Here is a 22430-nt window from a genome sequence, read left to right as displayed (position 1 = left end):
TGCAACTATACAAGGCATTGGTGAGACTACAACTGGAGTATTGTGCACATATTTGTTCCCATTATTTGAGGAAAGATGTTGTGAGGTTGGAGGCAGTTCAGAGGAGGTTCACTAGATTGATCCCAGAGATGAGGGGTTTGTCATACAAAGAGAGATTGAACAGTTTAGGCCTATACTCTCTGGAATTTAGAAGAATGTGAGGGGAGATCAAATTGAGGTGTTCAGGATGACAAAATGTTTGGATTAAATAGACGTGGAGTGGCTGCTTCCTCTTGTGGGGCATTGAAGGACGAGAGGTCATAGTCTTAGGATAAGGCATTGAAAAATTTAAAACAGAGTTGAGGAGAAACTGCTTCTTCCAAAGTGTTATGAATCTGTGGAATTCACTAACCCCAAAGTGCGGTGGATGCTGGGATATTGAATAAATTTAAGGAGTTAGACAAATTTTTTGGTAATGGGTTGAAGGGATATGGAGAGAAAGCAGGAAACTGGGGGGTGAGGAGCATATCAGCCATGATCGAATGGCGGAGCAGACTCAATGGGCCGTATGGCCTAATTCTCCTCCTGTATCTTATGAACTTCTGTGAAGCATCTGATTCCTCAGCACTTTTCCACTATGCTCAGTTCCTTCCTGAATGAGCCCTCGTTGTTTTGGTCAGTCACAATTACCTTTCTTGAGTCAGTAGAATATTTAACCACTTCAGGGATGTGAGGAAGCCCCTAAAGTGTATCCACTGGTCTCCAGAGAGTCTCTTGACACAACTGAGTTCTGACGGGAGCAGACACTTCCGGAGGCACAGTGAACATATGTGTCCTACTCAGCAGAAGTGGTTTTTGGTTGAGTAGTGCTTCAATGCTGGGCAAGCTGGTTTGTAAGAGGAAGTTACTGTTAGACATAAGGAATAGAGGTAATGGCAAATGAAAACCTGCTTGCACAGTCTTTCTAAGAAAATGATTGAACTGGCTAATATATCAAAAACTCCATTGGCCAGATACTCATTTGAACTCACGTCCTTGGCAAGGGAGAGATGGGACTGAGTCATATTTTTGAAAACAGCAACAGGCATAGGAAAATCTTGCTCTGAGTTCTTGACCAGTGATGGAATTTGTTTATTTTTTAAAAGAAGGTGTTGCTGGGGCAAATGGAATGAAGAGGAATCCCAGCAAAGAAGAGATGTATCATTAAATACCTAGCACCGTAAGGTTTAAGTCATGAAAAGTCCTACATCTATTTATGAAGCTGAGAGGGTGACTCCTCCACTACCCTTCATATCTTACCAACTGGTCAAATGATGCTAGCCCTCCAGGATTGCCCTGATTGCTGGGGATCCTGGAATAAGCAAAACCCTGGAGAAAAGTCATAGGAGTGATGCAATAAATCATGAAATAAATACTGAAAGTTTTGGAAATACTGAGCATGTTCGGCAGCATTAATGTTTCAGATTTGTGACTCTTCACCAGAACTCAAAATAAATTGAGTGTTTGTTTCATTTTCCTCTAGAGAAAGTTTAGAAGAATGGGAAATTATTTCATTAAAACATAAGATTCTGTGGGGAGAGGCATTGACAGAGAAGGTGCGGGGAGGATATTTCCATTAACAGGTGAACCTCGGAACATTGTTTCAGAACAAAGAGTCCATTGCCCATTTAAGACCAACAGTTACATTCTCTGAGAGGGTCATTAGCCTTCAAAAATCTCATGCTTGGGCAATTGAATATATTGAAGGTTGTGTAACCGGATTTCTGAATCACAAGGCAATCAAGGGTTTTGGGATGGGATGGGACGCTGTGGAAAGGGCCAGGAGTTTGGAGAATCAGACAAGAAAGGGAAGTTGTGTACCTATCGGTTCTACCAGGATCTTATTGAATGGCTAGGCAGGTACAAATGACCTAAGCCTGCTCCTGTATCCCATGATTTTATATTTAAAGGATTATCCTTACTTTTGTGATTAAAATTTGGAAGATTGGGGGAATAAATGCTGTTTGCCTGATGAAGGAGGATCGACCAATTAATAATGAGAACTCACCACTTTCTGATTGGTACCAAGAGGTGGGCACAGAGGATGGACATAGTAGGATTTTGCAGCATGGGAGAGGTGGTGGCAAATTGAAGGCAGGTCTTCACGTGATTAAATGTTCAGGGGTCCAAATACAGTTGGCAATCCGATGGGAATTTGATGCATCTTCATAGGACAACACTGTTCTAATAGAGTCATAGACTCATAGAGATGTACAGCATGGAAACAGACCCTTCAGCCCAACCCGTCCATGCCGACCTGATATCCCAACCCAATCTAGTCCCACCTGCCAGCACCTGGCCCATATCCCTCCAAACCCTTCCTATTCATATACCCATCCAAATGCCTCTTAAATGTTGCATTTGTACCAACCACCACCACATCCTCTGGCAGCTCATTCCATACACGTACCACCCTCTGCGTGAAAAAGTTGCCCCTTAGGTCTTTTTTATATCTATCCCCTCTCAACCTAAACCTGTGCCCTCTAGTTCTGGACTTCCAGACCCCAGGGAAAAGTCTTTGTCTATTTATCCTATCCATGCCCCTCATAATTTTGTAAACCTCTATAAGGTCACCCCTCAGCCTATGACGCTCCGGGGAAACCAGCCCCAGCCTGTTCAGCCTCTCCCTGTAGCTCAGATCCTCCAACCCTGGCAACATCCTTGTAAATCTTTTCTGAACCCTTTCAAGTTTCACAACATCTTTCTGATAGGAAGGAGACCAGAATTGCACGCAATATTCCAACAGTGGCCTAACCAATGTCCTGTACAGCCGCAACATGACCTCCCAAATCCTGAAGAAGGGCTCATGCCCGAAACGTCGATTCTCCTGCTCCTTGGATGCTGCCTGACCTGCTGCGCTTTTGCAGAAACACATTTTCAGCTCTGATCTCCAGCATCTGCAGTCCTCACTTTCTCCCAACTCCTGTACTCAATACTGTGACCAATAAAGGAAAGCATACCAAACACCTTCTTCACTATCCTATCGACCTGCGACTCCATGTTCAAGGAGCTATGAAGCTGCACTCCAAGGTCTCTTTGTTCAGCAACACTCTCTCGGACCTTACCATTAAGTGTATAAGTCCTGCCAAGATTTGCTTTCCCAAAATGCAGCACCTCACATTTATCTGAATTGACCTCCATCTGCCACTTCTCAGCCCGTTGGCCCATCTGGTCCAGATCCTGTGTAATCTGAGGTAACCCTCTTTGCTGTCCACTACACCTCCAATTTTGGTGTCATCTGCAAACTTACTAACTGTACCTCTTATGCTCGCATCCAAATCATTTATGTAAATGACAAAAAATAGAGGGCCCAGCACCAATCCTTGTGGCACTCCACTGGTCACGGGCCTCCAGTCTGAAAAACAAACCTCCACCACCACCCTCTGTCTTCTACCTTTGAGCCAGTTCTGTATCCAAATGGCTAGTTCTCCCTGTATTCCATGAGATCTAATCTTGCTAATCAGTCTCCCATGGGGAACCTTGTCGAATGCCTTACTGAAGTCCATATAGATCACATCTACTGGTCTGCCCTCATCAATCTTCTTTGTTACTTCTTCAAAAAACTCAGTCAAGTTTGTGAGACATTATTTCCCACACACAAAGCCATGCTAACTATCCCAAATCAGTCCTTGCCTTTCCAAACATATGTACAACCTGTCCCTCAGGATTCCCTATAACAACTGTCCCACCACCGAGGTCAGGCTCACCGGTCTATAGTTCCCTGGCTTGTCTTTACCTCCCTTAGTGGCACCACGTTTGCCAACCTCCAGTCTTCCAGCACTTCACCTGTGACTATCGATGATACAAATATTTCAGCAAGAGGCCCTGCAATCACTTCTCTAGCTTCCCACAGAGTTCTAGGGTACACCTAATCAGATCCTGGGGATTTATCCACTTTTAACCGTTTCAAGACATCCAGCACTTCCTCCTCTGTAATCTGGACATTTTGCAAGATGTCACCATCTATTTCCCTACAATCTATATCTTCCATGTCCTTTTCCACAGTAAATATTGATGCAAAATATTCAATTAGTATCTCCCCATTTTCTGTGGCTCCACACAAAGGCCGCCTTGCTGATCTTTGAGGGCCCTATTCTCTCCCTAGTTACCCTTTTGTCCTTAATGTATTTGTAAAAATCCTTTGGATTCTCCTTAATTCTATTTGCCAAAGCTATCCCATGTCCCCGTTTTGCCCTCCTGATTTCCCTCTCAAGTACACTCCTACTTTCTTTATACTCTTCTAAGGATTCACTCGATCTATCCTGTCTATACCTGACATATGCTTCCTTCTTTTTCTTAATCAGACCCTCAATTTCTTTAGTCATCCAGCTTTCCCTTTCACCCTGACAGGAATATACTTTCTCTGGATTCTTGTTATCTCATTTCTGAAGGCTTCCCATTTTCCAGCCGTCCCTTTACCTGCGAATATTTGCCTCCAGTCAGCTTTCAGAGGTTCTTGCCTAATACCGTCAAAATTGGCCTTTCTCCAATTTAGAACTTCAACTTTTAGATCTGGTCTATCCTTTTCCATCACTATTTTAAAACAAATAGAATTATGGTCACTGTCCCCAAAATGCTCCCCCATTGACACCTCAGTCACCTGCCCTGCCTTATTTCCCAAGAGTAGGTTAAGTTTTGCACCTTCTCTAGTAGGTACATCCACACACTGAATCAGAAAATTGTCTTGTACACACTTAAGAAATTCCTCTCCATCTAAACCTTTAACATTATGGCAGTCCCAGTCGATGTTTGGAAAGTTAAAATCCCCTACCATAACTACCCTATTATTCTTACAGATAGCTGAAATCTCCTTACAAGTTTGTTTCTCAATTTCCCTCTGACTATTAGGGAGTCTATAATACAATCCCAATAAGGTGATCATCCCTTTCTTATTTCTCAGTTCCACCCAAATAACTTCCCTGGATGTGTGTCCGGGAATATCCTCCCTCAGCACAGCTGTAGTGCTATCCCTTATCAAAAATACCACTTCCCCTCTTGCCTCCCTTTCTATCCTTCCTGTAGCATTTGTATCCTGAAACATTAAGCTGCCAGTCCTGCCCAACCCTGAGCCATGTTTCTGTAATTGCTATGATATCCCAGTCCCATATTCCTAACCATGCCCTGAGTTCATCTGCCTTCCCTGTTAGGCCTCTTGCATAGAAATAAATGCAGTTCAATTTATTAGTCCTGCCTTGTCCCTGCCTGCCCTGACTGATTGACTCACTTTTGTTCTCAGCTGTACCCGTCTCAGATCGATCTCTTTCCTCACTATCTCCCTGGGTCCCACCCTCCCACCTCACTAGTTTAAATCCTCCCAAGCAGTTCTAGCAAATTTCCCTGCCAGTATATTAGTCCCCTTCCAATTTAGGTGCAATCCGTCCTTCTTGTACAGGTCACTTCTACCCCAAAAGAGATTCCAATGATCCAAAAATGTGAATCCTTCTCCCATACACCAGCTGTGCACAACATTTTTATGATAGGAATCATACTCCTGACAAGCAACATCGCTTGTACCACTGTGTACATTAGCACAATGTACATCAGAGAAATAGTGCCATTCGGTCCATGCTGGTGATTTTGCTGTTCCCGAATCTCCTTCTGCTCCATTTCATCTCCACATCTCATTTTTATCCTTATGCTGCTTTTTCTCTTGAGTTTATCCAGCTTTCTCTTAAGTGTATTAAATGTTAAATATTGTTTATTCAACCTCCCCTTATGGTAGCAAATTCCACATTCTCATCAATCTCTTGAGTTTCCTATTCAATTTATTCGTGACCGTCTTATATTGAAGATTATTTTCAGGAATTCTTCCAATGGAGAAATTAACCATTTTATCTGTTATTAGAAATAATGGATTGAATTTGTACAGATTGGAGAATCACAGAGAGTGCTTCAAAATATCTTTTATTTTATCCAAAGTTTAAGTACATCTTTGTAAAAGCATGATTAAGAAAGGCTACACAAAGTGGAGGAGTTGTTTAAATTACTATTGAGTGACTGTCAGAACAGGCAGTTTCTAAAACCAGTTTATTGCAACAATCATTTGCAGATGAGTCAAAGTTCTTGGCCAACTGCAGATTTACTGCCAACAGATTCTCTTCATAATGAGTGGCATATTTGCCTCCAACAGCCAAAATTATAGCTATGACCTCAATTTCTAAGCAATTGCTTGGCATACAAGAAAACAGTTTGCTGGCATATCTGTAGATTATTAGTTATTGAAGCTAAGTCTCATTAAAAGGCATAATAGAACCATGGCTGTCTGGCACTCATGCTAATAAACCCAGTACATTTATCACTAAAGGTCATTTGCCACTTGTATTGATGTGTTGGCAATGAAGCTATTAGTTTCTGATGGTACAAGCCCAGTAGCAAATCTAACATCGATATGTTACCAAGTAAATTCTCGCATGTTTCAAAGGCTGGTTCTGATAATATCATAAGTTGTGCAGCAGAAGATAAACCATATTCAAGAGTCCTCCCCATTAGTGTGCAATCTTCAGAAGCTTTCCAAACCCATCCAGAGTTCACAGGCATTCCCGGTCCATTCATCAAAGCAGTTACAGATTCCACAATCGCAGACACCGTTCCCTGTGTTGCAAAGAAAGACATGCTCCAGTTACAACACAAGAGTATGGAGTGCTGATTCTCTAAATAAATTGCAGATTACCTCTGTCATTGTCTCTTAACATCATATTATTCAGAGGTGTTTGATCAACATCTTGGCAGTTCTGGGAAGAATCCCAATTGAAAGATTTTATGGTTTACAATTCTTGATTTAGTCATATTGTTGAGGTGCCAGTGTTGGCAGAAGTCACATGACACCAGGTTATCATCCAACAGGTTTATTTGAAATCCCAAATTTCTGAAATCACTTCACTTGATGAAGGAGCAGCACTTCGAAAGCATGTGATTTCAAATAAACCTGTTGCACTATCACCTGGTGTCATGTGACTTCTGGCTAAAGTCATATTGAAAGAGGAGATAGTAGAATATGCTAACCATTAAAGAGGTGGTATTAGGCTGACATATACTGGAAGTTGATAAGACATTAGGATCAGATGAGATGCATCCAAGGAAACTGAAGGAAGTAAGGATGGAAATTATGGAAGTACTGTTTACAGTCTTCTATCCCACTTTAGATTATGGAGAATGGGAGAATTGTAAATGTTACTTGTTGTTCGAAGAATGCTATAAACATAAACCCAAGTACATTCCATTCAGTTTGACCTCAGTGGAGATAAAACATTTAGAAATAGTGGTCTGGGACAAAATGAACAGTTGCTTGGAAAATGGATTAAACAAACTAAACCAGCACAAATTTGCTGTGTGAGGCAATTGCTATGTACCCAACTTTTTTGAGCTTTTTGATGAGGTAATGGGATGAGTTAATGGGGCTAAGGTGGTTGATCTAAGGGCTCCCAAAAATCATTTGACAAAGTGGCACGTACAGACTTGTCAGCAAAGTTAAACTGCATCAAATAGAGGCATGGCTATGAAGTTGATTGAGTGACAGCAAACAGAAAATAGCAACAACCAGTTGATTTTTGGATGGGAGGAAGTGAAAGAGTGAGGTTCCCCAGTGGTCAGTATGAGAAGCACTGATTTTATTCGATAAATGTTAATGGCTTGTATCTAGATGTGTAAGCCACAATTCAAAATCTGTCAATGACTAAATCTTAGATGCGCTGTGACCTGTGAGGAAAGCAGTGATAAACCTCAACACCATGTAGTCAGGCTGGTGGAATGAGTGGACATGTGGCAGATTAAATTTAATACACAAATGTGTGAAGTGGTGCTAGGAGGAATGAGCAGAGGCATTTTAAAGTAAAGGGAAGCATTGCAGTTGGTGTGTGGGAATACAGGTTATTGGGGGAATAAGTGGTTAATTGTTGAAGCTGTTGAGCAGCTTGTGAAACTCAAGCGTATGGTGTTCTGGGATGGTATAAATAGGGACATAGATTATAAAAGTGAGGTAGCTATGGTAAACCTTTATCACGCACTGGTTCAGCCTCAGCTGGAATGCAATTCTGGGTCATACATTTTAAGAAAAATGTGAAAGTATAAGAGATAGCACACAAAAGATTTAGAAGAATAGTAGAACTGAAGTTACATTGATAGAATGAAGAATCTGATACTACTCTCCTTCATGAAGAAAAAATTGAGAGAAAGTTTAATAGACACCTTTGAAACCATGAGGTTACTGGACAGTATAGATGGGCTCAAATCATAAGAGGTAGGAATCAGGTGACACCAATTTAAAGTGATGAGCAAAAAAATCCAATCGCAATATGAACAAAGGCTTGTTGCACAGAGAGTGGTGAAGATCTGGAGTGCACCAGCTTTCCAAATTCCAGACTGGTGGAAGATTCAATTCAAAAAGGAATTGGATAATTCTCTGAAGAGAAACAATTTGCAGGGCGATGAGGAAAAGAAATGGGAGAGCTACTATCTTAGAGAGGTGACAGCCGTAATGTGTCAAATAGCTTCCTTCTGTAACTGTTCTATAATGCAATTTGGCAGAGCTTATTAGCTTTTTGTAAAAAAAAATAAATTCTGCTATCCAATTTTGTTCTCTTCAGTATCACCATTAATCTGAAATATATTCGTACCATTTCAATGTGAGCTGCAGATTCATCCATTTCAAAAATAATTGCAGCTATGACTGGAGGGCATTTAAAGGTGTTCTGTGATAGTAAATGCAGGAAACTAGAAATTCCAGAAATACCAGGAAAGCTGCATTATTTAATTCAGCACTGACCTCCACCACCCAGAAGGACAAGGACCGTGAGCGTGTATTTGTTAGTGGGTCACAATCCTTGATTTCCCTCCTGAAAAGGAGGGTCCAAGAAGACTGCTCACCACTAGCTTCTCAAGGGCACTGAGGGAATTGCAAGTGATGCTCAGAGTTATGAATTAATTTTTTTAAAATGCATTAGCTGTTCTCAAGAACCTTCTGTTGCTGATGTACTAGTTAATGTGACATCGTTAATCCCTGTGTAAATCTTTAGTTTAACCATTGGAATGTCAAACATTTCCTCATTCTGACAATGTTCTATAAATAATTTTACTGCAAAAGTGCTGCTTTTGAGTTATGTATGATTGGACATAGCATTTTAGAATAAAGCAAATTTTTAATCCCCACATTTGTTAACTAATTTGCTTTCTCTCTTACTCTCCACTGACTTAAACATTTCTCACCATTTGCCATGGAATTTCATATAGGTTTGTCAAGAGGTATAAATATGGCAAAGGTTCATGTTTATAGGCCAGCTATTTTATGGCTTCTGTCCATAGGATTGAGGCACAGTTTGTTGTAGTGAATTGTCAATGTGACTTTAGAACAAATGTAGAATTTAGAAACCAGCCTTGTAGAGACATTTAAAAATTACACAATGTCACCACTCAAAATGGTTTCTTCCTCATGTGATAACATATTTTAAGCAGCTTTCAGCAGCTTATTCAGAATTTTCTAGAACTTGTTTTTGCAAGTCCATAGTTATGTCAATTTTCAGTGTAAAGAATTGAGAAAATTTGCATGTAAGTGGCTTGCACTCATGTTGTGATAGATTTACTTTTTCTCGTTCTTCTGTGAAATCTTCCCTCAGTCAGAAAGAAAACGTTGCGTTCCTCAGCGTCATTTCCTAGGCCCAACCATCTTCACCTGCTTCGTTAATGACCTTCCCTCCATCATAAGGTCAGAAGTGGAGATTTTTGCCGATGATTGTACAATGTTCAGCACTCCTCAGATACTGAAACAGTTCATGTTTAAATGCAACAAGATCTGGCCAAGATCCAGGTTTGGCCTGACAAGTAACAAAATTAACATTTGCGCCACATAAATGACCAACTCTAACAAGAGGCAGTCTAACCACTGCCCCTTACCATCACTGAATTTGCCCACTATCAGCATCCTGGGGCTTAGCATTGACCTGACACTCAACTGGATTTGCCACGTAAACACAGTGGCTACAAGAGCAAATCAGAAGGCTAGGAATATTGAGACGAGTAGCTCACCTCCTGCCTCCCCAAAGCCTGTCGACAAGGTACAAGTCAGAAGTGTGATGGAATACTCCCCTCTTGCCTGGATGGCTGCAACTGCAACAACACTCAAGAAGGTTGACACCATCCAGGAAAAAGCAGCCCACTTGATCAGCACCACATCCACAAACATCCACTACCAACCCTTAGTAGCTGCAGTTTGTACTATCAGTAAGACGCATTGCAGAAATTCACCAAAGATCCTTAGATAGCACCTTCCAAACCCATGCCATTTCCGTCCAGAAGGACAAGTGTAGCAGATACTTTGGAACACCACCACTGGCAAGATCTCCTCAAGCCACTCACCATCCTGATGTTAAAAAAAAATTGCCATTCCTTCACTGTCGTTGGGTCAATATCCTGGAATTCCCTCCCTAAAGCATTGTGAGCCAACCTACAGGCAGCTCAACACCACCTTCTCAAGGTCAACTAGGGATGGGCAATAAATGTTGGCCTGAAGAGTGTGCTGCTGGAAAAACACAGCCGGCCAGGTAGCATCCGAGGAACAGGAGAATCGGCGACTCAGGCATAAGCCCTTCATCACATTCCTGATGAAGAGCTTATGCTCGAAACGTCGACTCTCCTGCTCCTTGGATGCTGCCTGACCGGCTGCGCTTTTCCAGCACCATACTCTTTGACTCTGATCTCCAGCATCCACAGACCTCACTTTCTCCCAATAAATGCCAGCCCAGCCTGCGACGCCCATATTCCACGAGTAAATTAAAAAGTTTCCACAGTGTCTTTCACAGCCTCGGGCCATCCAAGAGCACTTTTAAGCCAATGAAGTTCTTTAGATTTGGAACCCCTTGTGTAAAGTAGACACCCACAAACAACAATGAAGTCAGTTTTCAGACAATCAGTTTTAGTGGTAATTTATAAGGCAATCTAAGATTGGATTTTGAACTGCTCACTGAAATTTGTAGACAATACCATCAGCAAAAAGATAAAATGATTGCTGAAATGCAGTGATGCACAGTGTTAAGATTGTAAAAAAAGTTATTGGTTCAATCTCATGCAGAGTATTACATTGAAATTTATGAATTCTATTTTTGAAAGTGCGATGATGTAATGCTTCCCCAACTCAGAGCACTACATTATTAAAAGAGAAATCAAAACACAAAGGATCTGTACCTTGTTAATGACACATGGGTTACTGAGAGCAGTGCTAGTCACCTCAGCTTAAGAAGGACATGTTGGTTTTGGCAGAATAATATCTAAGAGTTAAATTACAAGGTGAAATTGCACAAACCAGGGTGGCATGCCTTTGGATTTAGCAGGTCAAGGGGCAATTTGATCTAAGTTTTCAAGTTTTGAAGGGAGAAGATAGGAGGGAGTATTTTCCACTGGTTGGAGATTTTGGACTAGGGCACACATCCAAAATTTAAAGCCTGATCTTTCAGGATTTAAATATTCCTACACATGGAAGCATGTTAGATTTCAAAATTTTCTTCCAGAAATGGCACAACGTTATAGACCAGTCATTAATGTTACAATGACAGACTTTTGTTAACCAATGGTACTAAGAGATGTGAGACAAAGACATTCCATATGAAGTAAGGCCACAAATCAGACATTATCTCACTGAATCATGGTATTGGTTTGAGGGGCTAAGTGTTCCTCTATTAAAATGTGTAGTGCATATATGCGGCTGGTGGCTGAGACAAATTAGAAATCCAGTAGGAGTACTAGGAGAAACCACCAATTGTCTCTTCTCACCCAGTTACACTAACAGGGCAGTGGATAATCATCTAATACTATATTAATTAATTCCTTTAGGAAAGAAAATCTATATGTAGTTAGAAAGTGAATGAAGGTTTGTTCCATCGGCCAGGAGCTTGTCAGTTTGAGTCACACACAAGGATTTGAACACTGAGTTCAGCCAGGCATTTTACAATAAGTAGCAGAACCAGAACACTGTGAATAGTTCTTATCTTCATATTAATGTAAGGTAATAGAGGCACTGGGATATATTCAGGCATGGATTTGCAAACTTGTGTCTAAACCATGTGTTTATAATATTCAGGAAAGTATGAACAGACTTGTTGTTTTCTTCAGGAAAAGAGAAGCTGGGAGCTGCTCTGATAAAGTTCTTTTGTGAAGGGGGAGGGGGAGTTTAAGAAGATAAGCATAAAGATGATGTTTCCACTAATGGGGGAATCCAAGCCAAAGGACCATATATATATTATCCAGTCACTAATTTAAATTATTAACTCTGTTTCTCTCTATACTGATGATGCCTTGCCTGCTGAGTATTCCCAGCATTTTCTGTTATTCAGGATTTACACCATTCTCAATATTTTGTTGGCCATTAATATAAGATTCTCATCAATAAATCCATGGGAACATTTAAGAGAAACTTCTTTACCCACAATGTGGTGAGAATATGGAAGATGCTACCACAGGAAGTGGTTGAGATGAATAATAAGGATGCATTTTATGGGAAGCAGGATGGCTACATGGGGGAGAAAGGACTGAACGGATGGGAGGAGGGTCATGTGGTGCAGTGGCCACTTTGACAAAATGACCAATTTTTTAATGTTGTAGGTAAAGCAGTAAAGAGGGAGTGCCATGCTATTAGCGGGGTACTATTTAAGGGAACATCAGAGTGCAGCACTTGACGATACAGACCATCTTTCAGCACAGCACTTTAAGTAGTACTGCTCTAACAGCCTGCCCTCTGGCTGTGCAGCACTGCATCAATACTGCTCCTCTGATAATGCAGTGTTTTCTTGTTACTTCCCCTCCAACAGTGCGGTGCTACCTCAATGCTGACAATCCAACAATGCACCATTTCCTCAGTACTGCCTGTGACAGTGCCGCACTCTTTTGTGCATACCATCTGAAAAGTGCAGCAAGAACTAGATTACTAACAGTGTGGAAACAGGCCCTTCGGCCCAACAAGTCCACACTGACCCGACGAAGTGCAACCCACCCAGACCCATTCCCCCATATTTGCCCCTTACCTAACACTACGGGCGAAATTAGCATGGCCAATTCACCTAACCTGTATATTTTTGTGATTGTGGGAGGAAACCGGAGCACCCGGAGGAAACCCACGCAGACACGGGGAGAACGTGCAAACTCCACACAGACAGTCACCTGAGGCAGGAAATGAACCCGGGTCTCTGGCGCTGTGAGGCAGCAGTGCTAACCACTGTACCATTGTGCTGCCCACATTCCCTTATTCCCTTAGTATTCCCTTAGCGTTATACCTCTGAGAGTGCAGCAGCCCCTCAGCACTGCCCTTGCAATAATGCAATGTTTCTTCAGTGCAGTTCCTTTGAAAGTGTGGCATTTGCTTGGTGTTGCACCTCCAACAGTACTGCACTCCTCAGCACCAACCCTTTGACAATACAGCTGTTCCTTATAATGATCCTCCAACAATGCAGTGCTTCCTCAGAACGGAACCTCTTAACAGTTCAGCACTCCATCAAACTGATGCTGTGACAGCACTTGTCCAATATTCAACAATGCAACACTCCCTCAGTATTGCCACTCTGACAGTACAGAATTCCAAAGGATTGACCCTCTGTCAATGCAACACTTCCTCAGTATTGACCATCTGACAGCATGTTACTGTCTTAATTACTAAGGGAGTACTGCCTCTCTGACAGGACAATACTACCTCGATTATGCCCCTCTGTAACACTCCCTCAATACTGACATTGCAGCCTTCCTTCAGTGTACTACCTGTCCCACATTACAGGGTATCCTCAGTGTTGCCCTCTGTGACAAAGGTGCTGTCTTAGTGTAGGTGCCTGATAGTGCACCATTCCCCCAGTAGTGCCTCTGAGACTATAGCAAAATCCTCTAAATTGCCCCTCCAGCAATGCAGCACTGTCTTGGTGCAAACCCCCTTGTATGGGATATTGAAAGACTAAGGAATGTTCCTGGCACTTTCCTCAGTGCAGGAATTCTTTTAAACTTATTCACTGACAGCACAGCATTCTATCAGTCCTGACCTTTGGCTGTGTGGCACATTCTCAGAATTGACGCTCAAACAGTCGGGTGTTCCTTCAGTACTGATCTACCAATAGTCTAACTCACTTTCTCGCTCTCTGTAATACCCCAGCAACAAAATAGCATTCCTTCAGTACTGCCCCTCTCACATTGTAGCTCTTCCAGTAATATCCTTCTTAAAGTAGAGCACCATCTCAGGAAGCTCTCTGACAGTGTAGCATCCCATCAGTGAAGCCTGTCAAAAAGTGCTATGCTCCCTCAATAGAAATCTCTCTGACTGTGCAGCGTTCCCTCAATACTGTTCCTTAGTATTACTCCCTCAGTACTAATCCTCTAACTGTGCAATATTTCCTCATCCCTACCCCTCCAACAGTATAGAACTGCTTTAGTATTGACGCTCCATCTACACTCCCTCAGTACTGACTGTCTAATAGTGCAGCACTTCCTCAGTATTGAAACTCTGAGAGTGCAGCAATCCCTCAGCGTTGAACCTCTGAAAGTGCATTGCTCCCTCAGTACTGACCCTCTGACAGTGCAGCACTCCCTCAGTACTGACCCTCTGACAGTGCAGCACTCCATCAGAACTGACCCTCTGACAATGCAGTGCTCACTCAGTACTGACCCTCTTCACTGCAATGCTCCCTCACTTCTGACCCTCTGTCAGTATAGCACTCCCTCAGAACTGACCCTCTAACAGTTCAGCATTCCCTTACTAGTGACGGTGCAGTGCTCCCTCAGTACTGACCCTCTGACAGTGCAGCATTCCCTCAGTACTGAGCCTTGGATTGTGTAGTGCTCCCTTAGTACTAAACCACTGAAAGTGCAGCACTCCCTCAGCACTGACCCTCTGACAATGCAGTGTTCACTCAGTACTGACCCTCTTACGTGCAATGCTCCCTCAGTACTGACCCTCTGACAGTGCAGCACTCCCTCAGTACTGACTATCTGACAGTGCAGCACGCCTTCACCACTGACCCTCTGTCAGTGCAATGCTCCCTCAGTACTGACCTTCTGACAGTGCAGCACTCCCTCAGTACTGACTATCTGACAGTGCAGCATGCCTTCACCACTGACCCTCTGTCAGTGCAATGCTCCCTCAGTATTGGCCATCTGACAGTGCAGCACTCCCTCAGTGCTAACCCTCTGACATTGCAGCACCATCAGTGCTGACCCTCTGACAGTGCAGCACTCCCTTAGTACTGACCCTCTGACAGTGCAGCCCTCCCTCAGCACTGATCCTATGACAGTGCAGTACTCCCTCAGTACTGACTCTCTGACAGTGCAGTGCTCCCTCAGTATTAACCCTTCAACAGTGCAGCACTCCCTCAATACGGACTCTCTGACAGTGCAGCATTCCCTCACCACTAACCCTCTGTCAGTGCAATTCTCCCTCAGTACTGACCCTTCAACAGTGCAGCACTCCCTCAATACAGACTCTCTGACAGTACAGCATTCCATCACTACTGACCCTCTGTCAGTGCAATGCTCCCTCAGTATTGACCATCTGACAGTGCAGCACTCCCTCAGTGCTAACCCTCTGACAGTGCAGCCCTCCCTCAGCACTGACCCTCTGACAGTGCAGCCCTCCCTCGGTACTGACTCTCTGACAGTGCAGTGTTCCTTCAGTACTGACTCACTAACAGTGCAGCACTCCCTCAATACAGACTCTGTGACAGTGCAGCACTCTCTTAGCACTGACCCTCAGACAGTGCAGCATTTTCTCATTACTGACCACTGTTGAAGGGTTAATGCGGCACTCTCTCAGCATTGATCCTTGAACAGTGCAACACTCCCTCAGCACTGATCCTTTAATAGTGCTGCACTCCCTCAGTACTGATCCTGTGACAGTGCAGCACTCCCTCAGTACTAACCCTCCAACAGTGCAGCACTCCCTCAGTAATGCCCCTCTGACAGTGCAGCACACCCTCAGTACTGACCCTCTGACAGTGCAGCGCTCCCTCAGTACTGACCTTGTGACAGTGCAGCATTCCCTCAGTACTGACCCTCTGAAGGTGCAGTGCTCCCTCAGTACTGACCCTGTGACAGTGCAGCACTCCCTCAGTACTGACCCTGTGACAGTGCAGCGCTCCCTCAGTACTGACCCTATGACAGGGCAGTGCTCCCTCAGTACTGAACATGTGACAGTGCAGCACTCCTTCAGTACTGACCCTGTGACAGTGCAGAGTCCTTCAGTGTCCCCCCTTTGCTGCAATTCATCAGTAATACACTGGGAGTGTCAGCCTGGATCTCAACATCCCAAAGAGTGGCAATTACAGCCAGATTGCTACTTCTCTCATTTTCTTTTTCACTTTAGTACTGCTCTCCGCATTTCTAGTTTGGAATTCTGATCCCAGGTCCATCAGAAATGTGACGTGTAGCTGAAATCAACACAGTTCTACCATAGTGTAAGATTGTCTGGGAATGGTAACCCTCGCCCTTTTACAGCAGGTCCATGCAGTGTGACAGACATACTGATAGCTGCGATGTAAGAACACAAGAAATAGTACCAGGCGTAGGCCCCCCCCCAAGCCCACTGACCCCACCATTCTCTATAATCTAACATGTCAAATACATGTGAAGATCATCTGCTTCAAACCTCAATATCTATTTTGTGTGAGCTCCTCATAGACAGGAACTCCTCAATATATCAAAAATCGACCCATTTCCTCTGTAAATACTTTCAGTGATCTAGCCTCCACAACTTCCTGAGGTAGAGAACATTCACTATCCTCTGGGAGGAGAAATGCTTTCATATCTCAGTTTAAATGAGTGTCCCCTTATTCTGTAGCTGTGTCTCCTAGTTTGGGATCTCCACAACCCCCCAACCAACCACTGGTGTAAACCTGTTCACAACATCCATCCTGTGAAACTCCTTCAGAATCTTGTCTGTTTCATTAATTCTTCTATTCTTATTCTTCTAAACTCCAATGAATAAAGTCATTACGGCGTTTAGCCAATTTGAAATAGAGTCATCGTGTCAACCCCTTCACCCCAAGAATAGTCAGATGAATCTCTTTTGAAATATTTTCAATACAAATCTATTTTTTTAAATACGGGGACCAAATCTGTACACTACTCCAGGTACAACCCCACCAATACCCTGTACAGATGTGACAAGACTTGCCCATTCTTAAATTCCCATCCCCTGCAATAAAGATTAAAATTCCATCTGTCGTCTTAACTACTGACTGCATCTGCATGCTAACTTATTGTGTTTTATGCAAATCCCTCTGTGCTGCACCTTCTTTGGAATCTGTCACTACTTAAATAATCGTCAGCCACTTGATTCATCCTATTAGGCTACACAGCTACACACTTAACTCCATCTGCCAAGATTTTGTCTGTTCACTCAACCTATCTATCTTCCTGCAGATTCCTCATGTCCTCATCACAACATGCTTTCCCACATGTTTTTGTATCTTAAGCAAATTTGGATACATTACACTCTGCCCTATCCTCCAAGTCATTACTCTAAATAGTAAGTAAGGGTAGGTATGTCAGGCAGGTATGGAGGTTAGGCAGTTTTTAAAACATTCATTCACAGGATGAGGACATCGCTGGTTAGGTCAGCATTTGTTGCCCATTCCTAATTGCCCAGTTGAGCAGTTAAAGGTCAACCACATTGCTGTGGGACTGGAGTCACATGTACATGAGATCAGGTAAGGATGGTAGTTTCTTTCCCTGAAGGACATTAGTGAACCAGATGAGTTTTTTACGACAATTGACAACAGATTCATGGTCATCATTAGATTCTGCATTCCAGACTTTTGCTGAAATCAAATTCCACTATCTGCCATGGCAGGATTTGAGCCCAGGTCAATAGAATACTACCTATGATTCTGGATTAACAGTCCAGCGATAATACTGCTAGGCCATCACCTCCCCTAAGGTGTTAAGTTCGTTAAGGTGTTTAGTACCAGGTAAGTGATGGACTACCTATGGCAGATGGGGGAGGGGGCTTGTTGGTGGGTGTGTTAAAGCTGGCATGGAATTTGGGGCTTGGGGCAGCGGCAAAGTACCAGGGCCTGGGTTTACAGCCAGAGGTATGGTAGCAGATATCATAGCCAATGGAGTTGGGGTGTTGGAGCTGGTGGAGGGGATGGATGTTGGGTCTAATTGCAGGGGAGGGGGAAATTCCCTTGGAGTCATTGTGCCCAGGATTCTCGTAATGAAGGGAGTGTCCCTCAATTCACAACTCTAGTCTTCGCTGCTCCACTGTCTGTCTGATCATTGCAGTATCAGGGCCAATATTTCTGAGGTGGGCCTTGAACTTACAACCTCTTGACTTGGAGGTAAGCATGCTAAACATTAAGCAATTGAGTAAGTCCCTATTCCACTTATCTAGCTGTTCTTGGACTGACCCAGGATGACTATGTTTAGCTAAATTCAAATGGATTGAGCAAACCATCAGCACTGGGATCCGGGTTCTGTTAATGGAGGCAAGAAATAGGGTGTCGTGCTGCAGCATTCTCAGGTCATCAGCTGCTTAATAGGTCAAGCATCAGCAGAACAATTCTCAAGCGAAAAATCAAAGTAATTGGTATATCACACAATTCCCGTCCTGAACTCTGCCAAACAGAAGAGGAACTGCTACTTTGAGTAAATGGCAGTCCTGTTTGGGATCCAAAGTGGCTGATCAGATCAGTCAAGTCCAACCAGACAACACCAATAGGGGCAATCCAGGAAGGATGTGCCTATTCGAGATGGGCATCAGCAGATTGGGAGGTCAATCTTGGCTCAGGTGGCAGCCTGCCAGTTGGTGGCATTTTCGCACGCTCGGATCGTAATAGCCCTACGACTGCTGCAGAATTGTTGGGTGGCAAGGAGGTGGGCATGGAGAGAGGACAGCAGGGAAGTAGATCACATTCTGATTGAAATTGCTTTATACTTGAGGTCCTGTAAACATATTAAATCAGAGCCAAACTAGAGCACTTGGCCCTCAAAACTGCTCAACCATATAACAAGATCGTGCCTGATGCGTTTATATTTTGAATTCCGCATTCCTATCTATCTGCAATAACTCTTGACTCTCCTGCTAACAAGAGCCTATCTATTTTTAATGACTCCATCTCCATCATCCATCAAAGGAGAGAACTCCAAAGTTGCACAATGCTCAGACAAAAACATTCTCCACATCTCTTTTCTGAAAGGGTGACAATTCATTTTAAAACAGTGTCCCACACCTCAGTTCTTGACTGACCCACAAGAACAAATGACTTTTCCACATACACCTTGTCAAGACCAGTCAGCATCTTATACACTTTAATATGTCACCCTCTTACTTCTAAACTACATCGAAAACAGCTTGTCAAAGCTATCTTTCAAAAACCAACCTGTCCATTCCAGGTGCCAATCTACTAACCACCTTTGAACCGCCTCCAATGCATTTACATCCTTCCTTAATCAATGAGACCAAATTGTGCATGGTATTTGAGATGTGGTTTCACCAATGCCTGGTATAACTGAAAGCATAACATCCCTACATTTATGTGCAGTTCCTCTTGTAATAAAGGATAATATCCCATTACCTTTTTGATTATGTGCTGTACCTGCATACTGACGTTTTGTGACTAATGCAGTGGAACATCTAAAATCATTCTGCTCCTCAAAATTCTGCAGTTTTTTCATTAAAGTATTACTCTGCTTTTTCATTTTTCTTACCCAAGTGAACAACTTTACATTTTCCCATATTATTCTCCATCTACCCAATTTTGCCCACTCATCTAACTTATCGATAGCTGTTTGCATCCTCTTTAAATCTGTTTCATGATATACTCTCCTAACTAGAACATAGAACAGTACAGCACAATACAGGCCGTTCAGCCCATGGTATTATGCCGACCATTTATCTTAATCTAAGATCAACCTAACCTCAATTTACTGCTGTCCAGTGCTGGTGCAGCAGTCACTTAAATGTCCCTAATGTCTCTGACTCTTCTACCACTGTTGACAGTGCATTCCAAGCACTCACCACTCTCTGTGTAAAGAATCTATCTGTGAAATCTCCCCTATATGTTTTTCCAATCACCTTAAAATAATGACCCCCCCCATGACAGCCATTTCTGCCCTGGGGAAAAGTCTGGCTATCTACTCTATCTATGCCTCTCATTACCTTCTACTTCTATATTTTGTGGGCGGCATGGTGGCACAGTGGTTAGCACTGCTGCCTCACAGCGCCAGAGACCTGGGTTCAGTTCCCGCCTCAGGCGACTGACTGTGTGGAGTTTGCACGCTCTCCCCGTGTCGCATGGGTTTCCTCCGGGTGCTCCGGTTTCCTCCCACAGTCCAAAGATGTGCAGGTTAGGTGAATTGGCCGTGCTAAATTGCCCGTAGTGTTAGGTAAGGGGTAAATGTAGGGGTATGGGTGGGTGGCGGGTCGGTGTGGACTTGTTGGGCCGAAGGGCCTGTTTCCACACTGTACTGTAATCTAATCTCTATCAAGTCACCTCTCTTCCTTCTTCTCTCCAGTGTGAAAAGCCCTCGCTCACTCAACCTCTCTTCGTAAGACAAGCCCTCCAATCCAGGCAACATCCTGGTATATCTCCTCTGCACCCTCTCTAAAGCATCTACATCCTTCTTATAATAAAGGTGACCAGAACTGTACACAATATTCTAAATGTAGTCTAACCAGGGTTTTATAGAGCTGCAGCAAAACCTCATGGCTTTTAAACTCAATCCCTCAGTTAATGAAAGCCAAAACACCATACGCCTTTTTTAACAACCCCATCAACTTGGGTGGCAACTTTGAGGGGTCTATGTACATGGACCCCAAGATCCTGCTGTTCCTCCACACTGCCAAGAATCCTATCCTTATCCCTGTATTCAGCATTCAAATTCAATCTTCCAAAATGAATCACTTCACATTTATGCAGATTGAACTCCATCTGCCACTTCTCAGCCCAGCTCTGCATCCTGTCATAGCCTGCGACAGTCCTCAACACTATCTACAACACCACCAACCTTTGTGTCATTGGCAAACTTACTAATCCACCCTTTCACTTCTTCATCCAAGTCATTTACAAAAACTACAAAGAGCAGAGGCCCAAGAACAGATTCCCAGTGGGACACCACTGGTCACCGATCTCCAGGCGAAATACTTTCCATTCACTACCTTCCATTCACTGTCTTCTTTCAGGCAGCCTATTCTGTATCCAGACAGCCAAACTTCCTTGTATCCCATACCTCCTAACAGCTATGAATAGAAAATCTTTTGTACCCGATATAGTGAAGACAGAAGCAAACTATTTGTTCATCTCATCCACCAGCTATTATTTACTAACTCCCCATTCACACACTCTAAAGGACCATCATTTCCTTTACTTAGTTTCTTACTTTTTAAACAAAAGTAGAACCTCTTGCAATCTGTTCCAACCATTTTTGTTTGACTTCATTCATGGGAGCAGGGCATTGCTGGCTAGACCAGCATTTATTGCCCATCCCTAATTGCCCAGAGGGCAGTTGAAGGTCAACCACATTGCTGTGGGTCTGGAGTTACATGTAGGCCAGACCAGTTAAGGATGGCGGTTTCCTTCCCTAAAGGAAATCAGTGAACCAGATGGGCTTTTCCTGACAATTGACAATGGATTCACGGTCATCATTAGACTCTTAATTGCAGATTTAAAAGAAAATTGAATTCAAATTCCTGCATCTACCATTGCAAGATTCCAATTCAAGTGCCCAGAACATTACTTGGGTCTCTACATTAACAGTTAATGATAATACCACTAGGTCATCACCTCCCCTGCTGGACCTGGGGGTGGAGGAGGAAAATCTATCTATGCACCATCCTGTCCCCTGAATCTCTTAAATCTCTGCCTGCACAGCAGGGTTGGATTCCCCTTTGTCTGCTATTTGGTGGTAAATGAGAGGAACTGTGTAGGGCAGCTCTGGACTGACAGTGTTTGGCCAGGTAAGCAATGGGCTTTTCAAGATGGCACAAGTGCCAGGAATGGTGGTGAAATCTGTGATATCTGGTGAGTAATGAGCTGCTTTGAGAATGGTGCATGGCAACATGGGGCTGGAATTGGGCATCGCCAATGCTGTGGGGCAGGGTAGGTAGCTAATGAGACATGTTTGGTAAGAAAACTCATTAGACTTATGGTGGGAATCTCTCTAAAAGTTCAACATAATGCGGACTTAGCTGAAAAATATTCATAAGCACTGTTTTCTCTGTTGATCCATCCCCTTCCTGATATGCCAGTTCAATTCTGTTAGCTCAGTTGTCATATCCAGATAGTTGCCCTTATTTAGCTTTAAAATACCAGCCTTTGCCTCAGAATTCTCCCTTTCAATCCGGACGTAAGCTTTAATCATACTGCGATCACAGCTACCTAGGGATGCCTTTACTCTGGGATCATTAATTAATCCTGTCACATTAAATGATACCGAGGCTAATGTAACGTGCTCTTGGA

General features: G+C 43.2%; 1 protein-coding gene across 1 annotated transcript in view; it reads right to left on the bottom strand.

Annotated features, from left to right (window-relative positions):
- Positions 1 to 6369: 6369 nt before the first annotated feature.
- Positions 6370 to 22430, bottom strand: part of itgbl1 (integrin, beta-like 1) — a 220568-nt gene continuing 204507 nt past the window's right edge. The window contains exon 11 of the mRNA XM_072578065.1: positions 6370 to 6609. Coding sequence (XP_072434166.1) covers positions 6518 to 6609 — 92 coding nt within the window. The 3' untranslated portion in view covers positions 6370 to 6517. The remainder of the gene's footprint in view (positions 6610 to 22430) is intronic.

This window comes from Chiloscyllium punctatum, chromosome 9 (genome assembly GCF_047496795.1).
Source record: "Chiloscyllium punctatum isolate Juve2018m chromosome 9, sChiPun1.3, whole genome shotgun sequence".
NCBI classification, from domain to species: Eukaryota; Metazoa; Chordata; class Chondrichthyes; order Orectolobiformes; family Hemiscylliidae; genus Chiloscyllium; species Chiloscyllium punctatum.
Note: the sequence above shows the minus strand (reverse complement) of the source record. Positions and strands in the feature narration are given on the sequence as shown.